Consider the following 21,764-nt stretch of genomic DNA (forward strand, 5'->3'; position numbering starts at 1 on the left):
TGCTCGACGTTTCTTTCCTACTATTTCGTCTATCCTGAACGAGACTATACTCTCGTTTCCTTTTAGAACTTCTGTGTGATCTACCATCACGACTTGTATCGCTCGTACAATTAAAACTACTGTTCGTCAGGATTTTTTTAAAAAAAAAAAAAAAAAAAAAAAAAAAAAATCAAAATAAAAATCAGCTGTAATTTGGTAAAATAGTAAGGTTAATATCGATAATATTGTATGCGTAAATATAATAATTAAATGTGACTGTATAACATTACAAAATATTTAAATATCATTATAATACTAACCTCAATATTGAGTAAGTATAATCTTGTAAGATAATCACTAAACTTTTGACTTTATTTTTATTTTGTAAATTAAGTTTTTCAATGTATACACAAATTTTTCTGCAAGAAATCAGAAAACGTAATGGCGTCTGTTTGCTACCAGCTGCATAACAGTAGTACCAATCCAAAATTTAACATAAAATATTACAGTCGTACCAATGTATGTACAAATAATGATGTAACCAATGAAAATATTCCGTTTATATCCGACGACCACTAATAGCCGTGGACATGCTACCAAGTGTACCAACCGCCGCCAAATGCACCAATCAGCACCAAGTGCACCGTGGTGGTCGACCGATTGAAAACTGCAGGCATACGTCTATGACTGCATACAACATATCTTTAAACGCTCTCTAGCGTCACATATTAGATTTAAAATGAAGCATATGTCTTCTCGTATATCCGATTTCGATGAACGTGTGCTAGAAATCGTATAAGGTACAATTTTTTGATAATTGTGTAGACAATAAGTATTCTATACAAAAATTGTGCATTGATCATAAACAAGAAAATTTTTTGATTAAATTGTAATTAAATAGATTTTCTTTTTACATTATGTGAAACATGGATGTAGACGGATTTAATTCGTGCAGCATTGCTATTACTTTCATTCTCTTTGAAAGCATCAGAATATAACTTACAACAGTAAATTTTCAGAAATCATCTAAGTATACATATAAACATAACACTTGTTATATTGTTCAGTTTTACAAACATGCCACCTAAACGAGGAAAGGTTCAAAAAGAAGAAGTGCAGGTCTCCCTTGGTCCACAAGTTCGTGAGGGAGAAGTAGTTTTCGGCGTTGCTCATATTTTTGCAAGTTTTAATGACACGTTTGTCCATGTGACTGATTTATCCGGAAGGTAAAAAATCTTTTATATATATTTTATATTTATATATATAGAGTTATTCACATATTATGTTTGCTTCATTGCATATATTTATTTTAGGGAAACTATAGCTAGAGTTACTGGTGGTATGAAAGTAAAAGCTGACCGTGATGAGGCTTCACCATATGCTGCTATGCTTGCAGCACAGGTAAATACATTGAATTTAAGTATATTTTTTAATACCACACCTAGGCAGCACTTTGGTCATAAATATATACAGTCCAATGAGCGTTCATGTTGTGGAATATCAAATTTCATTCTCGTATTCAAAAATATGTGTAGTAAATGCATATTTTTATTGCTAGAATGATACAAAAACATATTTGTAATGTTTTTTGTTATTACTTGATAACATTATCTGAATACTAAGTAAAAATATCTTTTTCTTAGGACGTTGCAGAAAAGTGCAAATCTCTTGGTATCACAGCACTACATATTAAGTTGAGAGCAACAGGTGGAAATAAAACAAAAACACCTGGACCTGGTGCACAGTCTGCATTGCGTGCTCTTGCGCGTTCTAGTATGAAAATTGGTCGCATTGAAGACGTAACTCCTATTCCATCAGATTCGACTCGTAGAAAGGGAGGTCGTCGTGGTCGCAGATTGTAAATGATCTTATATGCATACATGGTTAACTCCTTTTCAATAATAAAAATATAAAAAAATACATATTGCGTTGTCAAGACTACTTAATCTCTCTAAGATTACAACATAATTAGCTCCCATAATAAAATGTAAATACAATAAAAAATCAAATCATTTTATTATTTATTATTTAAACGTAAGAGTTACTATTTTAATACATATAAAATTAATAACTTATATATAAAGAATCAATTATAAGCATTTGTTAGCAAATAAATTAGTATATCTTTAAATATATATATTTATAAAATACAGTATAAATAATTTCTATGTAGTACCACAGAGTTTCCCAAGAGTTAAATATAATTTAACTTTTAAATCCAATTTTTGTGGTGCTTTATGTTCTAAAGCAGTAATTGTATTTACATATCCATGTTGCATGACAAAACCTACTATAACTGATTCTTCTTTTATTTCATCATTTTCAAATGGTGTAACATTAAGTCTCACTATTGCTTTGTTTCCTTTTCTCCAAACTACAAGCCTTTGAATAAAAATAGATGTTTATTTAACAAATATTAAAGTAAATTTATATTTAATATTTAAATTTTAATATACAATCTCTATAGATTAATAATATTTAAATAAATAAAAAATAAATGCTTACTTTGGATCATCTTGAAAATTGTGAGTATCAGCTGTGTCATCATATTCCGCAGCATCATCTCTAGCTGGCAAAATTAAAGAACTATGAGGCAATACTAGATCTGCATTTGGGACAACTTTAATTGCTTTAACTTCCTCTATAATAGGTCCTTGGCGTACAGCAGAAGGCATTGAGTTTAGAGATTCATTTATCTGAATAATGTTATAAATGACATAATTATATTATAAATATATATTTTTTACTAAATATTTTTTTAAACTAATCTGAACTATTACCACTTGCACATCATCTTTTTTAACTTCTCCTTTTTCTGTAACATCAACAATAGGAATAGGTGCCATTGATACATCCAATGGAAATAAAGTTATTTGTGTTGGATGTCGTGTTGGATTGCAAAACTTCAAAAATAATTCACTAGGTTTACCAGGATATAATGGTTCACAAGTAACAATCTTTACTTCTGGTATATGATAACTAGAAACATTGTTTAATTCATTAATTAATAAATTTTCATGAAGTTATTAACTTAATATTGAATATTATACTTACAATGCAGCTAATTGAATTTTAAATTTTGTAGACTGTGGACATATATCAGGTTTACTAAGATTATGCTCACAAACTCTACAACGTTGTGATCTCTTAACTAAAAATTGTCTACGTTGCGGTCTTAGTTCATTTACATACTCTGCTTGTATGTCAGGGTGTTGCAAACGTTGCTCTAGAGTACTAACTATCATAACAACAATAAAATTCAATAAATATCTATCTTAAAAAGCACCGAAGTAAAATAATAAATATTCAAAACGAAGTTATATATTACTTTTCATAATATCTATCGGCTCAGTAAATATTTCTAATGGTAATTCTTCCACATCTTCTGAAGCGATAGAAGGAGTTGGTTGATCGGACAATTGCAATTGAATCTGAGGTTTTCTTGACTGAACAATACATTTATGTATCATAGCAGATGTTAGTCCAAATGATTCCTATAGAATATTAATAAAATATTATTGCAAACAATTATAGATCCATTTGTCTATACATATATTTTAAATACATAAATTTTATATTTTGAATATTAGTTAATGCAAGAGAAATATCTTACAAATTGTGTGAATGAACGTTTAGGTTGGAACTTTTTCCTTTCTCGTTGTCGTTTTTCTATAGATGTCAATATCTTATGATAATCTATTAAGGCATTAATTCTTCTAGTATGAGGATTTTCTTGTTCTGGCCATCTTGCAGAAGCTATATGAAATGAGAATAATAAAATTAACGTTTGTTATAATTTTAATAATATATAAACTATAGAGAATTAAAATAATAAATAATTTTATATACCCATAGTCTGATCTGAAATACCAACATCTCTAGAACTCCATCGACAAAAAGAACAAGATAAATAATAAACCTTTTTAGGTACAACTTTAACATCTTTTGAATCTTCGCCTTCCTTCGTTGTCGGTTTTAATGGGACATGTCCCGCTCTCGTAGACAACATTTGAAAACAATTAGGACAATTAAAGCAGTTTGAGCATCTATTAATAAAATAAATGGATTAATAATTAGATTATTATATACACATCAATTATTTAAATCAAGATCTTACTTGTTTTTCTTGAGGCGAACTTCTGACGAGGGTAAATTTTCCATACAATTTGGACAGTAATATAAATCAACCTATTTTAGAATAATTTTCATTAATTTTAAAATGACACACACGATCACATAAGATAATATCAGTATATAATTTCTTTGAATAGCATTGAAATTAAATTAAAATAAAGAAATGACATACCTCTTGACAGACACAGTAACCACATCGAATCTTTAAACAATGCCGACAAAAATATATTTTTGAAATAGGCTTTAAAGAACCACAATTACACATATAACGAACATAATCAGGTTGATATAAGTAAGCCATAATTAAAAATAGTTACAAATTATACTTGACTCCGAAAAAAAAAAAATGTTCTAAGGATAAAATTCACTTAAACATGTATGGATTAACAATTATGAAAAAGTACTGTCATATCCAAGTACACACTATTTCAATATGGTTACCATAATGCATGTGTCATGTGTTACGTCGTGCGCGCGCGTGTGTGGTGATGGGTGTGTGAGAGAGAGAGAGAGATTTCTAATAAAATAAGCGCCATCTACAAAAATCTATATTTTAAAAAATTTTGTAATAAATATTTTAAAATGTAAATAATATTCTGTAACATAAACTATTATTTATCTTTAAGAAATACTTTATTATAACGTAAATTAAATAAGCTGTCTATTAGTAGGATTTATTTAATAGCTGGTAAATTATCGACATTCATTAGAATTTAAATGTACCGCCATTGCGTATCAGTAATAGAATTTGCATGAGAAAAGCCTAAGTAGCTTCCATATACACTTACATTCCAATATATATTGAATATTTGACAAAAAGTGAATCTTGAAGCGTAAATGGAAGGTAATTTGATTTTAAATAATTTACTTTTTTTTAAATATTATATAAATGACATATATACCTAAGAAACTGAATTATGAATTACTTAAGTCACACTTTGTATAATAAATCTAGAAAATATTTCATTGTAGGAGACAGTCAATATAACATTGTTACAATTGTTGCTGATCTGAGAAATTTTATCAAAATTAGAAATGAAACCGAAAAAAGCAAAAATACTGATGTCATGCAAATATTGGATTCTTTGATTAAGGAAAATTCAATCCAAGGTCTTATATTTAATCGAATAATATATAATCTTTATTTATGAAAAAAATATGTAAGTATTAAATACTGTTTTCAGAAGTAATAGACCTCCTTCCTAATGATACTATTTTAATGTTGTTGAGGGACAAATCTAAAGAAATTGTTGCACAAACAGCAAAAGCTATTGCAGAAATGACCAAAACTAATAAGGGAAGAGAAAAATATACAAATACAGATATAGTAGAAACGTTAATGGAATTATTGAAAGAAGACAACATCAATATATTGATACAAACTTCTAGAGCTCTTGGGAATATATGTTATGAAAATAGTAATGAAAACAAATTTATTATTTGTTTATGCATAATAATCTTTGGATTTTCTTTATAAAATTGTATAAAAAAGTAATATGATCATGTCATAATCATTTCAGAAAATGGAAAAGTTATGATTAAGGAAAAAGATGGCTTAAAATATATTTTACAAATGTTGAAAAAAGCAACCGATTTAAAAGATACCGAAAGTGCCGATACGTTAAGAAAAGTGGCAAGTGGATTACTATGGAATTTTCTTGTAGATCAAGAATCCTTGCAACAACAGGTTTGAAAATATTATAAATATTATAGTAGAGCTCAATTTTGTGTATGATATTCTTAATCGAAAATTCATTTATAAATGTTTTTTGTAGGCATTAGAAGAGAACATCGTTCAAGTTCTTTGTAACATACTAGAAATCGACGGTGCTACTGCAGAGGAAACAATCACACATGTTTTATTGACATTGGGCGTATTAAATGATGCTAATGTAACATTTTTGGATAAAAAATTAATTAAAATTATAGTAAACATATTAAGTAATAGTACATCTCTGGAAATATCTGAAATGTGTTTAGAACTTCTCTATGATCAAGCTGATGACGGTAAAGTAATTTATTATATATATAAAAAAAATACAAATACATATCTGATAAGTAAAATGTATTTCATAATTTTATAATTGTTTTCTGTCATTTTTATTGCAGATGAGATTAAACTATTCCTTACAGAAGCAAACATTCCTGAATTACTTTTAAAGCTTATAAAAACTCATGGACCACAATGTACAAGTGAAGAAACAAGATCTGTTCTTAAAGTTGCATGTAATTTAATTGTTTTGATATTAACAGGAGGTAAATATCAATTGTAATTTCTTATTGATAAAATTCATAATGAAAAATATTCCTAATATTTTTTTAGATAATAGTATGAACATATTATATGATAATGGTAAAGGTACAGTTTACAACAATTTTGTCAAATGGTTAGATAGCAATGACGAAGATTTTCAAGTAACGGCTGTATTAGCTATGGGAAATTTTGCACGCACATACACCCATTGTAAGCTAATGGTAGAACAGGATATTCATAAGAAGTTATTACAATTAATTCAGAAAAATGATAGCAAAAATAGTGATATTAGATTTCAGCATGCCTTACTGAGTGCTCTTCATAATCTTGTCATTCCGATTGATAATAAACCTATTATATTAAAGGATGGTTTAATTGACATTTTATACCCTATGTTGGATATACCAACTTTTCCAATAGTATTCAAATTATTGGGAACTCTGAGAATTGTAATCGATGGACAAAGTACGTTAAAAATGTTTTGATTTGAAAGCATGTGAAGTTGTTTTGTGGCATACATTGATTGCCATTATGCTGTACTTTTTAAAACTCTGTACGTAGAGGAAGCTGCTATATCTTTAGGGAAAAAAGAAGATCTTATTAAAAGAACCGTGGTATGGTGTGGTACAGATGATCACCCAGGAGTACAAGGTGAAGCTCATCGTTTACTTGCATGGCTAATTAATAATAGCAAGTAAGTTATATTTCATTATATTCTATATATCTTAATAATAATATCTCCTATAAATACATCGTTACTTTTTCTTTCTAGAGATAAAGATGTTGCTCTGATAATTATCAAATATAGTGGTACTCAATATCTGATAAAAATGATATTAGCAGAACATGCTTTAATGCAAAATGAAGCTATTTTAAGTTTAACTTATTTAGCTACTATCTGTCCAATAGAATTGAAAGATGCTCTTATTGAAAATAACATTGGAAATGTTATATGTACGTTTTTTAAAGAAAGTGCTTCTAAATTAGAATTGCCCATTATTTGTAATATGTTCTCTTTTATTGACAGTATTATTAAATCAGGTATGATATATAATTATTTTTTATCGTTTAATAAAATTGCCTACTTTTCTCTTTTACATTTTATCCAAATATATCATGGCATATTTCTTACAGATATTATTAAACAACATCTAAACAATACTGCAGGATTAAAAACAGCATTGAAGAATGTACTTGATTACAAATATGTTGATTCTACTTTGAAAGAGAAAATTAATGTTATATCGAATACTATTGATGCTGATACTTAATTAAATTAATAAAATTGTGAATATGGTTCATTCAATCGAAGATAAATATTATTTTAACTAGATATCTGTGAAACTATAGTTATTCAAGCAAATTGAGGAAACAAAAATATTTAAACCTGAATGATTTTTTTAATTATCTATGTACTGATTTCTTATTAATTTCAACAGTTAATAAGAAATTAATTTGCTTATTATCTTTGATAGATCTTGTTAAAATTTTATCCATTCATTTATATAATTGGTTAACATTCTTGATGTAAGATGTAAAATACATTATAGATAATAAGAACAAATAATTGTCTATTAAAAATTAAATGTTCATAAAATAAATAAATATATTCGTGAATATATTTTCGAAATTAAAAGATGTGACACTAAATTTATTAATGTAATAAATACCTTTATTCTCAAAGATAAAAATGAATATTTTTATTCTATTATCCATTTATATCTATAATAAGATGTGATATTCTTATTTTTGAAAGAAATAACAAAACTATTTTATCTTTCAATTTTTTGAATTGTTAAAAAATAAGTATAAAATTAATCCCCTTATGCATTTCTAAATTCTAAACATCGATATATCGATAAAAAAGTTTCGATTGTGCATTGACGTTCCAAGGAAAAAGGAAATGTATCGATTCTGTATGTTCGATATAATTCTATTTCATAGTCACATAACCAAGTAAACATGGAGGAAAGTAAGAATAAATTAGATATTGAGATTGAATTACAAAAAAAATCTTATGCTGGTATTCCAGAAGCAGATTTTGTAGTAAGTATATTTGTCATCCCTTTCCCTTTCATAAATTTGATTTTAAATTTATACTTAATTAAATATCACAATTTGCGGTCACTGTCTGAATATCACTTTCGAACGATTCCTTATATAGAAAAGATCTATATGGCGTTATGTCAAACGATACATGCATATAGTTCTTGCAAATCGTATTATTTTTATTATCAAAATATATCGAAGAATCAATTGTAAAGGTCGATTCTGTTTTTAATTTTAGGAAGATGTGGATGCATTTATGGCAAGACCAGAGAATGAATCTGTGGATAAAGTTCTCAAAAAACTTGAAGAAAATCATATGAAATATAAATTCATGGAATATAATTTGGTTAATAAAAGAAGACGATTGAAAGCACAGATACCAGATCTGGAAAGATCATTAGAAATGATCGAAAAATTACAAACCGAAAAAGATAATAGTCATGATTTAGAAACTCAATTTCTTTTATCGGAACAGGTTTATGCTAAGGCTACTATTCCTCCTACGGGTAAAGTTTGTCTTTGGCTTGGGGCAAATGTAATGTTGGAATATACGCTTGATGATGCTCAAGAAATGTTGTCTAAAAATATTGAAGCAGCTAAGAAAAATTTAGGATATGTCGAACATGATTTAGATTTTGTCAGAGATCAATTTACCACTATGCATGTTAATATGACAAGGATTTACAACTGGGACGTTAAGCGTAGACAAGCACTCAAGATCTCATGAAATATTATTTTCTAATAATTACTCCTGTACACAACTTCTGATGAAATCTACAAATTTGACTTATAATATCTTTGCTTATATTTTAAATCAGTTTATATCATCAATAAAATACATTAATTATAAAAAATATAAATCAGTTTTTATTTTTGCGATACAATAAGCTAGAACATACTTAAAGGTAATATTATGCAAGGCTATTTTTGTAATTGTTATTTATTTATGAAAATACAAATAGACCTGAGAATATATGTATGTATGGTTATTATTACATAAATATTATTGTTGTAATAATACTTTGCTAAAGAATGCAATTGTAACAATATACATGAGATCATAGATATTATGCTGACAAAAGAGATAGTAATACTATAATATTATTTTTAGTATCGAAAATATTTATTTAAATTTAAATTTAATTTAATTATGATAATTATATATGTATAAATACTATTTATATGATAGCATTTATTTTGTTACATTTTCCAAATATAAAGTATAATTGTCATCAATTTAGATTGAATTAAAGTATTAAACAAGGACTTTGTTGTTATAATTAGATGCTTTAAAAGAATTATTTCCTGAATTTTATTTTTTTTTTTATACATTTAAACATTCAAAATATTAAGAATACGCTTACAAAGATAGAAGTAGTACTACTTTGTCAGCACTTAGTTAACCTTTGCTATCCATTATTATTTTATTAATAAAATAGTAGTCATATGAAAATTAAGATTTAATTGTTCGCTTCATTTTGTTCATATTTTACTAATTTTTCTTGCAACTCAGTAATTTTTGCTTTAGCATCATCTAATTCTTTTTTTAACGTATTAATTTCTAAATTGTTTTCGGTTATGTCTCCAAGATTCTTACGTATATATCTTATAAATTTTGTTAAAGAAAAATCTTATTAAATTATTTAAACACACATTATACTTTTTAAATTTTCTGTTATATATTAAATCAATAATATTAAGGATACTCTAATGCATCATTTGGTTTTTCTGTTTCTTCGTAAAGCGATACAAGTACTTTAGTAAGAGCATCCATAACGCCTGCTCTTTCCAAATATTTTCTGTACTCTTCTCTTTTAGAATCACTTGACTAAAATAATGCACAAAAAAGTGAAATATTAATAACAGTTAGTAATTAATTTTGTAATTTATTTAAAAGTTTTTCTTAGACCCTCCAACAAGATGATATCAATATAAGAATGAAGTAAAAAAACTTCGATAATTTAATGTAAAAATAAATTAATGATAATATTAATTTACCTTAAATGTAGACATCGCTAATTTTATATTCGAAATGGTATAATAATTAAACGCTCGAAGTTTTACAAAGAAAGTTCTAGTTTCTTTTCTCTATAATATTTCTCCTTCAAGTTACCGCTTCGAACTGTAAACAAACATACCGTAACAACGATCACTGTGGCAATAGCTACACAACACATTATATAAAAAAAACGTTATGCTTTTTCAAATTGTTATTTCCATTAGATTAATAACGCCACAATGACCACACGTCGAAATTCATCAGTAACATTAAAAACACCTGAAAGCATCTGGCAAAGAATACAGAAGTACATGGAAGCTCGCAAGTTCACTTTTCCCGTAACCAAAATCATTTTAGATAGTACCCTGACCAAAAGTGGGCGAAAGTTGGTACTTAAAGCGATAACGGTACAATACTATCAAACAATACTGTATATGTTCATAAATGCATCCATTTGTAGAAATTATATATAACAAAATTATACATTTTGTAATTATTTCTTAAAATTATTACTAAAAATTGTTATTATTCTAATAGAAATTAACTGTAATATTTTAAACATCTTTTTACATTTTGTTAAGTACAATATAATCATTTTATGACAGGAAAAGGAGATATAAGAGCGAGGGAATTATTTTTATTAAATATGTAATAGTTGAAATTTAGTTTCTACATCTTTAGGCTTAGTACGCATCCATCCAAAAGGATTGTTTTTAATATCATCTTCCGTTAAGGTTTGTTTCTCTGCCAACAAATTAGCAAAATCTGCAACAATTGGATCTGCTCCAACACTACTCATTGCTATTACTTTATCATTTTTTACATAATAAGCAAAATATTGCAAGTTTTCTAAAGAACCATAAATAATCACTTTATCCGACTGTCCATATCCTAAAAATATTATTATTTTGGATTTATTAAAGTATATATTATATTATGTATAATATAATCATAAAATTTTAAATTAATACATAAAAATAAAATTTTTACCTGCATATCGATAACTCTTTCCGAATAAAACAGTCCAAAAAAATGGGACACTATATAAAGCTTTTTCTTTGTTACAAATATTTAAAGCTGCTATTTTACCATGATAATGAGCTAAACCATAATGACCGATAGTAGCAGAAATATTATCAGAGCCTAATACTGGAGCATAAGCTATATCACCACCAGCAAATACATTTTCTATATTTGTTTTCAAATACTACAATTAATAAAAGTAATGATTAAGGAACTATCTTGCTGATAAAACGAACGTGAATAAAATAATAAAAAATAATATTCAATATAAAGGTGATACCTTATCTACGATAATACCACCATTGTCCAACATTTTAATCATTGATGTTTTTAACCAATCCGTATAAAATGTAGAGCCTATTCCAATAATACATATATCTGCTTCAAGAATATTACCATCAGATAATTCCACTTTGCCTAATGTATTATCAGTTCCTTCTTTGGGAATAAACTTCGATATATTATTATTAAATATAAATTTAATACCTTAAAAAAAAAACGAATCAGCTATATTGTTTTGAACACAAAATGACATGTTTCAAATTATAAAATTGTAGAAACCTTTACTGAAATACCTTTTGTTTCAAATTCTTCTCGAACTCTATTACCAATTTCTGTACCAAAAACATCACGTAAAGGTACATTGCCTCGTCCTATAACAGTAACAGATGCACACTTATCTATACAATAAGAAGCTGCTTCCATGCCAATAAAACCTAGGCCATATATAACTATATGTTTATCAGGATGTAATAATTTATGTACAGCATGTGAATCAGTGTAATTGCGTAACACAAAAATATTTTCAAAATTAACTCCGGGTAAATCAGGTACTCTTGCTTTGCTACCAGTGCAAAGGTATAAATAATCATATTTTAATGTTTCAGAATTGTCAAGCGTAACAATATTTTGATTCGTATCCAATGCTGCAATAATAAAAAAGATATAAATAATAAGATATATATATATATATATATATATATATGCATATATAATTTGTGATTATTGTATAATTTATCTTAATATCAATTATTATTTCACCTATAGCTTCTCGACCTAGTTTAGTTTCAATATTATGTTCATTGTAAAAACTTTGCTGTCTTAAAGAAAATTTGTTCACGTCAAAATTCAATACTTTAGATACTTTCACTCTATCATAAGGCAATGTATTTTCTTTGCAGATTAAAATGATTTTTCCTGTAAAGCCTTCTTGACGTAAGCTTTCAGCACATGTAGCAGCCGATGGACCTCCACCAATAATCAAAGTAGTCTTTGGATTTTTAACATCATATTCACACATATCTTTAACCCGTTTATTAATTTCTAGATCCTTAACTTTTGCTTTGACATGTACAAGTCCTGCTTCATCTACAGTTACCTATATATATATAATGCATTATGCGTAAAAAGAAAATGCATTAAATTTTCTACTTTTCAAGGTAATAATATTTCTTATAAGATATTAACAAATTGTGTAGTCACCTTATAACATGGCAAGGAATCTAATCCTGGATAATCTTCTATATCACCTGTTTTGATATTGAAACATGCTCCGTGCCATGGACATCTTACTTTGCCATCTCCTAATGCACCAGTATGCAACGGAGCTCCATAATGGGTACATTTTGTTCCAACTGCATGTATTTCTCCTTTTTGTTTTACTAATAATACTTTAGCTTCGTTCTTCCCAAGAGTCACCACTTTCATTTCATTTTCATTAATATCATTTTCTTTGCATACTATATCTTCTATGTAATCATGTTTTTGTGGTATGCCTAAAAATGAACTTCTATTTTATATATAGTTATACGACATGAAATATATAGCGCATAAAAATATAAAAAAGAAAAGTAAAGAGAGGGAATAAAACACTTTAAAATCAATATTATTATTATTATTATGATTACTTATAATCTATGTTAGAATATATATTGTAACAAACTTACAAGAACAACAGCATGATCCTCTATTATGTGTTTTACTAACATCTTGTTCTTTATTGCATTGATTACAGATATGAATTTTTCTCTTATCCTCCCCATTTGTTGACATTACAAACTCGGGATATGTTAAGCAACTTCAATAAAATAAAGGAAATATTGATATTTATAAAACGTACACAAAAAGCTTCGAAAATATTAGGAGTCAAAGAAAAAAATCCATCGATTTATAAATTAGAAATATTCTATTATTTCGTATAATACGATATTAAAGAATTTTTCTTTTTCATGTATTTGAAACCTATTCGAAATTATATGACATTGACATAAAACAGCTGATTGTCAAAAGTAATGTTAGTATTATTAGTACGAAGAGATTCCCATAGGTGAAATATTAATTTTTCATGTAATCAATATAACATTGTCAACTATAGGTTAATTACAATAATAAAATTTAAAAAAACAACAAATGAGAGAATGATTAAGAAAATTATATTAGCTATGTTTTAAATTATTGTATAACTTCTGTCTTAATATTTGAATAAAATTAAATTTGGTATACCAATGTTGTTACGTATAACAACATACTAAACATTATCTTCTGTGAATTGTCTTAATTTAAAGAATAAAAAAATATTTGTTCAATTCGCCTAATGTCAATTTTGAATGTAAATATATACTCATCTTTTTGGCGGAAAAATTTTGATAGGTGCACAAAACATGACAGAAATGACGCAATAACCTAACAATTGAACCTTATATTATTATTAATTACCGCAGATTTTTGGATAAATTACAACGTATATGATTAAACAAAGGAAGAATAATTCTTGAATTCATCGTAAACTTAAATAGTCATTCAATTGTTTCTTTTTTTGGTAATAGAACGAAGTAGATGATTCATACCATCTATAAAATAATTTGGTATTTCCGGTTACAAGCAACAAGTTATCGGAATTCCCGTATGTGTATTTTACAAATTACGCATTATTTCATCGAAGATAAGAATTTTTAAATAAATTTCAATTAATATCGAATGTGTACCTAGAAATATTCCGATTAACTATAACAATTATATATTAAATTGACAATATTGTACATATGGTTAAAAATTAAAATCTAAATCAATATTCTTTTGATAATCATAGCCGATTACAGCCGTGTATAGATTAATTGATTATTTTAATATATTATTAAAAAACAAGATTATAAATATAACTTTTAAAGAAATAAATAAAAAGATAACACATAATTTTAATTATTCCGATGATTTGCACGTATCTATTATAAATATATATATATATATATTTGTTTATATATGTAAATTATTATTAGAAAGTGATTGAAATTATACACAACTTATGCGAAATGATCAATTTTTTAATACTATTCTCTCTTATTTATTAAAATATACGAATAAAATAATTTTAAAGTATATTGCCACACCTTTCTCAGTAGATTTATATCTTTCGGTTTCATAATCATCTGCAGAGGAAAATTCTTTACAATGTTTCAAACCCATGATTAACGAATTACTGTTTGTTATCTTTACCACGATATCTTTTTAGGCTTCACTTACAAAAGATATCGGAGAATTGAAACTGATTGAAACTGATTTTCGAATCTATTTATCACCAGATATTGTGGCATTGTAGGAGTAAGATTACTGTATATGAGTAGACTATATCAAATAACCTTGAGCTAAACTAACGACATATAAATTTTTACTTTCACTTTTTTTTGTTCCTTACATAGTAAACGTTTACTAATTTTTTTTATTCAAATAATATATTTTTCTTTGCATCACAAAAATAAATATTTTATGAAAATGTTATTAAAAATTTATTTTAATAAAAAAATATTTTATACTTGATTATATCTCCCATTTTTGTTACAATCTTGTAAGTAGAAAAAGTAGTTTTTCAATTAGAACATATAAACAAATAATTGTTAAGCAACGAGGCTCTCTTTTTTACTATTTTAGATCTTATATATCCTAATTAAATGATACGAAAAATTCTTATTATTCATATAATTTTATTTTTATTGTTAGCGATGTATTTTAAGAACCGCGATAAAACAATTTTGTGGCCTTTTTTTTTGACAGTTCATCAATGTATTATAAACTTATAAAACTTATATCAACAAATCTCTAATTATTAATAGGGAGCAGAAAGGAATGAAAAATCTTTTTGTGCCCTTTATTACAAAAAGCACTAACATTATATACTACGACTGCTATATGACTGCTTTTGTACAAGTTACACTGTAGGTATTTCTAATAAATGATGAAAAACCAAAAAAAATATACAATTGTCCATACATTGGCACGGTTTGTTAAATATACAATTCAACGGTCAAAAATGAAATATCGTTACTTTACTGATTGTATACTACGTAAGTTTTTTCGCACACTGACAACTTATATTTTATTCTAACATAGAGAATGTAATCATAATTATAAATTTGTACTAAAAACAATACATTATACGAATATTTCAATGTTAAAGATAATTGTGGGAGTATTGAATGCAATATTCTTGGTCACACACATTATATGTAATTTAAGGATTTAAATTTAGTTTAACAGCCTCCTGGCGTATTACAGAAATCAGTTCTTGATTTATTAAAAATATGAATCTCAGCCCTGCTATCTGTAATATGTAATAACAAACACTGAAACTTACTATATACTTATAAAAGTAATTAATAGTAAAATAATATAATAATAATAGTATTTATTTTGATATAGATTATAATATGCAATAATTTATAACTCTGCATATGATTTAAAAACAGTTAGCGATTACCTCTATTACACTGTTATTGTTCAATTTTATTTTATTTCCAGCAAGAATCGGTCTACTATCCACAAAAATTGGTCTCTTTCCTTCAGAAGATAAAAAGAAATCACCATTATTTCGTAAACGAATTGTACCTTGTCTACGAGATACTTTCCATGCTGGTCCTTCTAAACTCAAATCTACATCGACATTATGGTCCTTCGTAGATCTTCCCACAGTTATCTTGAAAAATCAAATTGTATAAATCATTATATATTTAGACAAATTAACATATAATATACAGGGTGTTTCAAAAATCTCGGAACGGCAAAATCTCACCAAATTCTTATTATAAAAATGTTATAAAGTAATGTTTTGGAAGCATCAGCTTAAACAATATATAATACAAAATGTGATGTTTCGATTAAGAAAATTATTTTGATCTTGATATGATTTTTTGAACCCTTTAACCAAGATCAAACGCGTATATTTAAATAAGTTTGATAGATCTTTAAACACATAAATACAACTTTTCTTTGCATCTTTTTTTAAAAAAATCTTTTTTTTTAGACATTTTACCGTTTCGAAAATTTTGGAATATCTTATATATATATATTATCACCTCTCGAGATCTCATAAGATATCTGACAAGTCGACCTCTGAGTATTGCCAATGTTTGATTGTCAAAATCTGGTGGATTAACACCTGTTACACTGTCAACAAGAACATGCCATCTTCCAATTTCATTCTCTAGCATTCTAATTTCTCTTTTATTCTTCCTATCCAATGTTACAAGTTCAACATCTACTGCTTCATCTTTCTGTTCCATTAATTCTGCATCAACAATCATATCTTCAGCATCGGAAAAACTTAATACATGTTCACCTTTAGGTAAACTTTGAACTGTTTGATCTGGCAATAAATGATACTGTTTCATCACTTGCCAGTGAGCAAGTAACGCCTTAGCTGTTCTATGTGGATAAAATGTATGTGCATTTGCTTCAAGAAGTTCTTGAAAAACCTCTAGTGTTGGCTGAGAAGTCTGAGTTAATATAAAACATGTATTACACAAATTTTACCGAGAGACTTGGTAAAATTTTCCATAGAGAATGGTTATCATCTATTTCTCGATTATATACTTACTGATTTTACAGTACCAAGAAGATCTTCTTCAGCTTTACTATATAAAGTTCTTGCTTGCACACTAGCTATTAATTCAGGATGTAAATTCCTCATAGCTTGAACAGCTACACGAGAAACTGCACTATCATATAATAAAGCATACCATCTTTGTTGAATTTCTTGAAGCGTAAATCGACATGAAAATTTTGTACCACGATGTACCTGACAAATATTCATTTCTAATTATGTTGTGTGAACAATATTTATTATAATGTTTTTATTAATTTTAAAAATAGAAAAGAGATAAAAAGTTATATATAAATTCAATAGTTTACCATACGTAGATCATTTGTTTGTTGTACACCGGTTATTAAAGCTAAATCGTCAGTAGGTTTCCATCGGCCAAGATCTTTTGTAGCATTCACCGAATGTGAATGGCTTTTATTTTTCTTACTTTTTCTACCAGATCCATTTGAACCACTTGGCCTAGGAGGTCTACGGTTACATCTATCATTTTGTGTCACGTTTGGTGGCATTTGCATAGGACTTGCAAGAATTTGCGATGGCAAGACATCCTGTGGACTAGCAGATACCGACAAAGTCCGTGTCCTTGATGCTGATTTTGTGCTTGTAGTAGAAGGTTGTAGATTAAATGTTGTTTCAACCAATTCATCATCAAATTTTCTGCGTTTTATTGTACGCGATGAACTAATAGGAATTAAAGATTCAATCATTAATAAAGTATAGAAAGAAAGAAATGTAGACACAAGTAATTAATAATATTAAATCTAACTTAGATTGTAATTAATATTTCATATTTAAAGAATTAAGTCTTTCTAAAAAGTATAATTGTTGGTTAGTTTCAGTAAAGAGAAAACTATATAAAAGCAGTTTTTATCAAATTCTCATTTCTTTGTATACATGATATTTAAAAAATTTAATTAACATCATGCCACGAGATATAAACAATCAATTTATATATATATATAAATACCTTCTCCGTTTTGTTGCTAATGCATCTAAATTTGAGGATTCAACTGGGATATTTAAGAAAGCTTCTCCACTATGTGAATGTCCACTATGGTTTACATTTGTCGAGGTCGATATACTCATTATTTTATGAACTTATCATGAAATTTAACAAAAACAATGTTTCCAGCAGCTAATTCTGTTCGCATTGCGTATATACATTGCATGCAGACATGAACTTAATGCATTCTCATATAATATAAACGTAAATACAAGTTAGTATAAGTAGCATTTGCGCAGAAACTTGTGCGCATACGATCTTACACAAATCAAATATTGTACGCAAACAATTCATAGATCTTTCACAAGATTACATGATATTAGAAAATATATTATAACTTATACAAAAAGGGAACAATATTTAATAATGAATGGTTTTAACATGAAACTGTATTCATGCATGCAATTTAGAAAATAAGATTATTTTATCATATCAAAGAGACTACTTCACTTGAAAAAAAACCCTATATGCCATATGATTAAAATCGTGAATAGATTCTTAATTTTAAAAGGATAAAAATTGAACAAATATATATATATATATATAAAATTAAAAAAAAAAGTTTAAAAAATATAATGTTTTAAAAAGTTACTTACTATTTTGATGATTTTTTTATAATTTTGAGATGTTTATCATTTTATTTCGTCTAGTAATTTTGCCTGGCAATGGAACTGGACTCTGATAAAGCCACCAATCAAAACAATGGAATATGGATATTCACTAGGTCCGAAAAATTTTGAAAAAACATGTATATAACAGTAATTAATTATATCTATGAAATATTATAAAATAACATAAAACATTTAATTTTTTTTTATTATATCGTATTATTTAACTTATTAATATCTTTTATAGAATTAAAATATTATTTAAATCATATAAAATGCTATTGTGATAATTAAAAAAAAGAATCTAATTTTGCAGAGAGATTTACATATTTAGAGTATATAATATAAAATACAATAATATTTGATAAATTAAATACATAATGAATTATTTTAATTGAAATATCTTATTAATCAGACATACTGGACGAATATAATACAGTAAAGAGTAGAGGTTAAAGTTTAAAACCATTCTAATTAAATGATTAATTTGCAGTCTGATATTTACCAACTTTTTTCAATTGTATATCTTTGTGATACTACTAAATGTTTACATGCATATTGTAAAAAATTTATATCAAATGTATGTTTATTACCACATTTCAAGGATACTCGATGTAGCAGTATATATAACAGATTTTTAAATTCGTTTTATCATTAAACAGATAATATTTCAATTTTACAACGTTGATCTGAAACATCGTTACAAATTTTGCCCTAATTAACACTTTTATGACTTTCTACTAGATCTATAGGGAGTATAATATGATCAAAATAATTTTGAGCAGTAGCTTGAGAATCATACAAATTTTGATTTTACATATAATTATTTAAATAATATGATCGTGCTTAATTGCAGCGCGATAATTACGTACTTTATCATGACTTTATCAGAGAGACTTTTATCCACGTGATTGTAATTTTTGCTGTACAGATTAAGATTCTAAAGTATTATATATTTGATATACACGAAAAATTATTTTATCTCCAATAAACAACAAAATAAATTAATTATAATACTCGTATTTTAAAAATGCTTTTTTTTCACTTAGTTAATAATTATTAAAATACGCGTTTTCATTTTATTAATTATAAAATTCAAAAACAACACAAGGATACATGTTATTTTATTAGTTAACTTGGCGTACCGTACGTAGTATATATTATAGTAAATAATTTCATGGTCAGTTGATAAAAAACGTAAATGATAAAATGACAATCTCTTGGGCCAAAACAGCAATGCAATAAAATAAAAATTCTTTTAAAAAACGAATACGGTGCACCCTCGTTCCTATTTGTTTTCTTTCTTCTTTTTTTTTTTTATATATAATATTGTGATTAATAATTATTTTCATTAACTTTTGCGAATGCATTCACACGAGAATTGCGTTTTATACATTTTTATTTTTAATCCATTCCTCTTTCTTTCTCTCCTACAATTTGCTGTGGGGGATTTCTATTTATTATTATATATATAATACTAATATATATTTATATATATAGAATATATATATATATATATATTAATAATACAAACCCTTTACCATTCATTAGTTTATTCACATAATTTAACACGTAAACGTATAAGTTAATGATGTCATATTACTAACTACGGGTAGATATATAAAGTTATAGGCGCCCTGGGGTTTTTTCAAGGGTTCATCTCGTTCTCTCACGTATAAAGCTTACGCAAATGTTACAAGGCAACAGTCATTAACGGTGTTTTAATCGTTTTAGCAGGCAACATTAATACGAAGAAAGTAGTAGTGCTTTTGAATAATTGTTGGAAGGGAGGAGGATGATTAAACGTATAAAAGTTTCAGTCTTTCAAAATGAAGTCATTTGGTAGTAAAATGTCAATAAATCAAATAAGAATGTTGACAAACTTGTAACAGATTATCTTGTGTACACATTTAAATTTTATTTTTACACGCGTTTAATGTAAATTTTATCGATAGGATGACGCAGTATGTCCAATAATTTCTTCTTTTTTTTTTGTTAAATTCAGTTGTCGCTAAGTGCATTTATCGTAACATAAAATTATTTCGCTTTTATATAATTTATATATATATACATAAACATATATATATAAATATAAACAGATCTTTCAAAAGACCCATGATATGCCCAGGACAAAATTAATAAGGAAGAAAGAGAAAGAAAAATAAAATAAAAAAAAATAAAAACAAAAGAAAAGTAATTGCCATGTAAGCAATAATAGGTAAGATTAAATAGACTTTAGACTTTCTCTCAAAGAATTTTTGTTCAAATATCCTAAGTCATAATCAATCGATTTAACAGTTTTTATTTATCTTACTTTTCATTTTATATCTCATTTTTATCGTTTACTCAGCATACACGTACGATTATTATGATTACATAATAATGATAATGATGATGAAATAATGATGACATAATGGTGACAGCGATGATGGTGACTATGATGATATCGATGATAATGATATTCATGGAGATGAAGATGAAGATAGTAGGAACCAAAAATTGGTAGATCAAACAGACGGAAATAAAGAATGTAAGATTGAATGTGTCAATGGTTAAGAAAAATATCGAAGATCAAGATAATAAAAATATGACAAAGTTATAAGTGATAATGTAATTAGTAGTTTATCGGTAATGTTTGTAATACGAGTAAAATTATAATATCAACGCGTACGGTGTATGAGAATGGAGCCTTTATCATTCGTGTTTAATGCCGAAGATTCTAAAATATCTCGCTTGCATGATATAATTCGAATCATTTGGTGAGACACGTTAGCAAGGATTATTTTGTGCGGCAGTGCATCAAAGGCACTGTTATCCTCATTTCTTTCCTAGCAGCGTGCCAT

At 26.7% G+C, this 21,764-nt stretch overlaps 8 protein-coding genes across 12 annotated transcripts in view; 3 read left to right on the top strand and 5 right to left on the bottom strand.

Annotated features, from left to right (window-relative positions):
- The window catches only part of LOC106788914 (smad nuclear interacting protein 1), a 2,458-nt gene extending 2,023 nt beyond the window's left edge, over positions 1–435 (bottom strand). Inside the window, exon 1 of the mRNA XM_014752628.1 lies at positions 300–435. The gene's annotated coding sequence lies outside the window, so the exon portion shown is untranslated. The remainder of the gene's footprint in view (positions 1–299) is intronic.
- Positions 436–674: 239 nt separating this feature from the next.
- Positions 675–1,901, top strand: LOC106788910 (40S ribosomal protein S14). Its single transcript, XM_014752622.1, has 4 exons — positions 675–779; positions 1,047–1,205; positions 1,293–1,380; positions 1,623–1,901. Exons 2-4 carry the CDS (start codon positions 1,057–1,059, stop codon positions 1,839–1,841), a joined length of 456 nt encoding a protein of 151 aa, XP_014608108.1. The 5' UTR covers positions 675–779; positions 1,047–1,056; the 3' UTR covers positions 1,842–1,901.
- Positions 1,902–1,985: 84 nt separating this feature from the next.
- LOC106788909 (dynactin subunit 4) lies at positions 1,986–4,542 on the bottom strand. 2 transcript variants are annotated; one of them, XM_014752621.1, is made up of 9 exons: positions 4,286–4,542; positions 4,097–4,167; positions 3,829–4,025; positions 3,593–3,735; positions 3,308–3,473; positions 3,034–3,217; positions 2,763–2,958; positions 2,485–2,675; positions 1,986–2,361 (listed from the first exon to the last, which is right to left on the bottom strand). In XM_014752621.1, exons 1-9 carry the CDS (start codon positions 4,412–4,414, stop codon positions 2,145–2,147), a joined length of 1,494 nt encoding a protein of 497 aa, XP_014608107.1. In that variant the 5' UTR covers positions 4,415–4,542; the 3' UTR covers positions 1,986–2,144. The 2 variants fall into 2 exon arrangements, with proteins under 2 accessions (XP_014608107.1, XP_014608106.1); XM_014752620.1 differs by having other exon boundaries at positions 2,760–2,958; positions 4,286–4,541.
- Positions 4,543–4,849: 307 nt separating this feature from the next.
- On the top strand, positions 4,850–7,666 carry LOC106788913 (rap1 GTPase-GDP dissociation stimulator 1-B). The gene is made up of 10 exons (XM_014752627.1): positions 4,850–4,957; positions 5,086–5,223; positions 5,298–5,531; positions 5,634–5,800; positions 5,889–6,120; positions 6,223–6,369; positions 6,437–6,832; positions 6,929–7,061; positions 7,140–7,408; positions 7,502–7,666. The coding sequence occupies exons 1-10, from the start codon at positions 4,951–4,953 to the stop codon at positions 7,636–7,638; spliced, it is 1,860 nt and encodes a 619-aa protein (XP_014608113.1). The 5' UTR covers positions 4,850–4,950; the 3' UTR covers positions 7,639–7,666.
- Positions 7,667–8,280: 614 nt separating this feature from the next.
- LOC106788907 (prefoldin subunit 3) lies at positions 8,281–9,391 on the top strand. Its single transcript, XM_014752618.1, has 2 exons — positions 8,281–8,413; positions 8,655–9,391. Exons 1-2 carry the CDS (start codon positions 8,330–8,332, stop codon positions 9,141–9,143), a joined length of 573 nt encoding a protein of 190 aa, XP_014608104.1. The 5' UTR covers positions 8,281–8,329; the 3' UTR covers positions 9,144–9,391.
- A 313-nt stretch (positions 9,392–9,704) lies between these two features.
- LOC106788908 (C-Myc-binding protein) lies at positions 9,705–10,763 on the bottom strand. The gene is made up of 3 exons (XM_014752619.1): positions 10,415–10,763; positions 10,123–10,244; positions 9,705–10,021 (listed from the first exon to the last, which is right to left on the bottom strand). Exons 1-3 carry the CDS (start codon positions 10,427–10,429, stop codon positions 9,877–9,879), a joined length of 282 nt encoding a protein of 93 aa, XP_014608105.1. The 5' UTR covers positions 10,430–10,763; the 3' UTR covers positions 9,705–9,876.
- An 87-nt stretch (positions 10,764–10,850) lies between these two features.
- LOC106788904 (apoptosis-inducing factor 3) lies at positions 10,851–15,074 on the bottom strand. 4 transcript variants are annotated; one of them, XM_014752613.1, is made up of 8 exons: positions 14,825–14,912; positions 13,385–13,515; positions 12,921–13,213; positions 12,480–12,816; positions 12,014–12,364; positions 11,719–11,924; positions 11,406–11,622; positions 10,851–11,306 (listed from the first exon to the last, which is right to left on the bottom strand). In XM_014752613.1, exons 2-8 carry the CDS (start codon positions 13,488–13,490, stop codon positions 11,056–11,058), a joined length of 1,761 nt encoding a protein of 586 aa, XP_014608099.1. In that variant the 5' UTR covers positions 13,491–13,515; positions 14,825–14,912; the 3' UTR covers positions 10,851–11,055. The 4 variants fall into 4 exon arrangements, with proteins under 4 accessions (XP_014608099.1, XP_014608101.1, XP_014608098.1 ...); XM_014752615.1 differs by lacking the exon at positions 14,825–14,912 and adding an exon at positions 14,285–14,337; XM_014752612.1 differs by lacking the exon at positions 14,825–14,912 and adding an exon at positions 14,154–14,257.
- Positions 15,075–15,565: 491 nt separating this feature from the next.
- LOC106788906 (microspherule protein 1) lies at positions 15,566–18,537 on the bottom strand. Its single transcript, XM_014752616.1, has 6 exons — positions 18,278–18,537; positions 17,619–17,991; positions 17,305–17,505; positions 16,784–17,203; positions 16,189–16,404; positions 15,566–16,032 (listed from the first exon to the last, which is right to left on the bottom strand). The coding sequence occupies exons 1-6, from the start codon at positions 18,394–18,396 to the stop codon at positions 15,943–15,945; spliced, it is 1,419 nt and encodes a 472-aa protein (XP_014608102.1). The 5' UTR covers positions 18,397–18,537; the 3' UTR covers positions 15,566–15,942.
- Between the last annotated feature and the right edge of the window lie 3,227 nt (positions 18,538–21,764).

The sequence above is a fragment of the Polistes canadensis genome, unplaced genomic scaffold, assembly GCF_001313835.1.
Source record: "Polistes canadensis isolate GaletaPanama2010 unplaced genomic scaffold, ASM131383v1 scaffold_156, whole genome shotgun sequence".
Lineage (NCBI taxonomy): Eukaryota > Metazoa > Arthropoda > Insecta > Hymenoptera > Vespidae > Polistes > Polistes canadensis.

Bases quoted from the DNA above. Each gene is read 5' to 3' on its own strand.
- LOC106788904 (XM_014752612.1), bottom strand. From the start codon at position 14,218: ATGAATTCAAGAATTATTCTTCCTTTGTTTAATCATATACGTTGTAAT. The intron at 12,817-12,920 runs GTGACTACACAA...ATATATATATAG, and splicing joins ATTCCTTGCCATGTTATAAG to GTAACTGTAGATGAAGCAGG. The intron at 11,623-11,718 runs GTATCACCTTTA...TATTAATTGTAG, and splicing joins GTGGTATTATCGTAGATAAG to TATTTGAAAACAAATATAGA.
- LOC106788908 (XM_014752619.1), bottom strand. The intron at 10,022-10,122 runs GTATCCTTAATA...AAAATTTATAAG, and splicing joins AAACCAAATGATGCATTAGA to ATATATACGTAAGAATCTTG.
- LOC106788907 (XM_014752618.1), top strand. From the start codon at position 8,330: ATGGAGGAAAGTAAGAATAAATTAGATATTGAGATTGAATTACAAAAA. The intron at 8,414-8,654 runs GTAAGTATATTT...TTTTAATTTTAG, and splicing joins TTCCAGAAGCAGATTTTGTA to GAAGATGTGGATGCATTTAT.
- LOC106788913 (XM_014752627.1), top strand. The intron at 5,532-5,633 runs GTAATGAAAACA...TAATCATTTCAG, and splicing joins GAATATATGTTATGAAAATA to AAAATGGAAAAGTTATGATT. The intron at 7,409-7,501 runs GTATGATATATA...TATTTCTTACAG, and splicing joins TGACAGTATTATTAAATCAG to ATATTATTAAACAACATCTA.
- LOC106788906 (XM_014752616.1), bottom strand. From the start codon at position 18,396: ATGAGTATATCGACCTCGACAAATGTAAACCATAGTGGACATTCACAT. The intron at 17,992-18,277 runs GTATTTATATAT...AATTCCTATTAG, and splicing joins TTAGCAACAAAACGGAGAAG to TTCATCGCGTACAATAAAAC. The intron at 17,506-17,618 runs GTAAACTATTGA...AATATTTGTCAG, and splicing joins AAACAAATGATCTACGTATG to GTACATCGTGGTACAAAATT.
- LOC106788910 (XM_014752622.1), top strand. From the start codon at position 1,057: ATGCCACCTAAACGAGGAAAGGTTCAAAAAGAAGAAGTGCAGGTCTCC. The intron at 1,206-1,292 runs GTAAAAAATCTT...TATTTATTTTAG, and splicing joins GTGACTGATTTATCCGGAAG to GGAAACTATAGCTAGAGTTA. The intron at 1,381-1,622 runs GTAAATACATTG...TCTTTTTCTTAG, and splicing joins CTGCTATGCTTGCAGCACAG to GACGTTGCAGAAAAGTGCAA.
- LOC106788909 (XM_014752620.1), bottom strand. From the start codon at position 4,414: ATGGCTTACTTATATCAACCTGATTATGTTCGTTATATGTGTAATTGT. The intron at 4,168-4,285 runs GTATGTCATTTC...ATTCTAAAATAG, and splicing joins GTTACTGTGTCTGTCAAGAG to GTTGATTTATATTACTGTCC. The intron at 3,474-3,592 runs GTAAGATATTTC...AATATTCTATAG, and splicing joins AACGTTCATTCACACAATTT to GAATCATTTGGACTAACATC.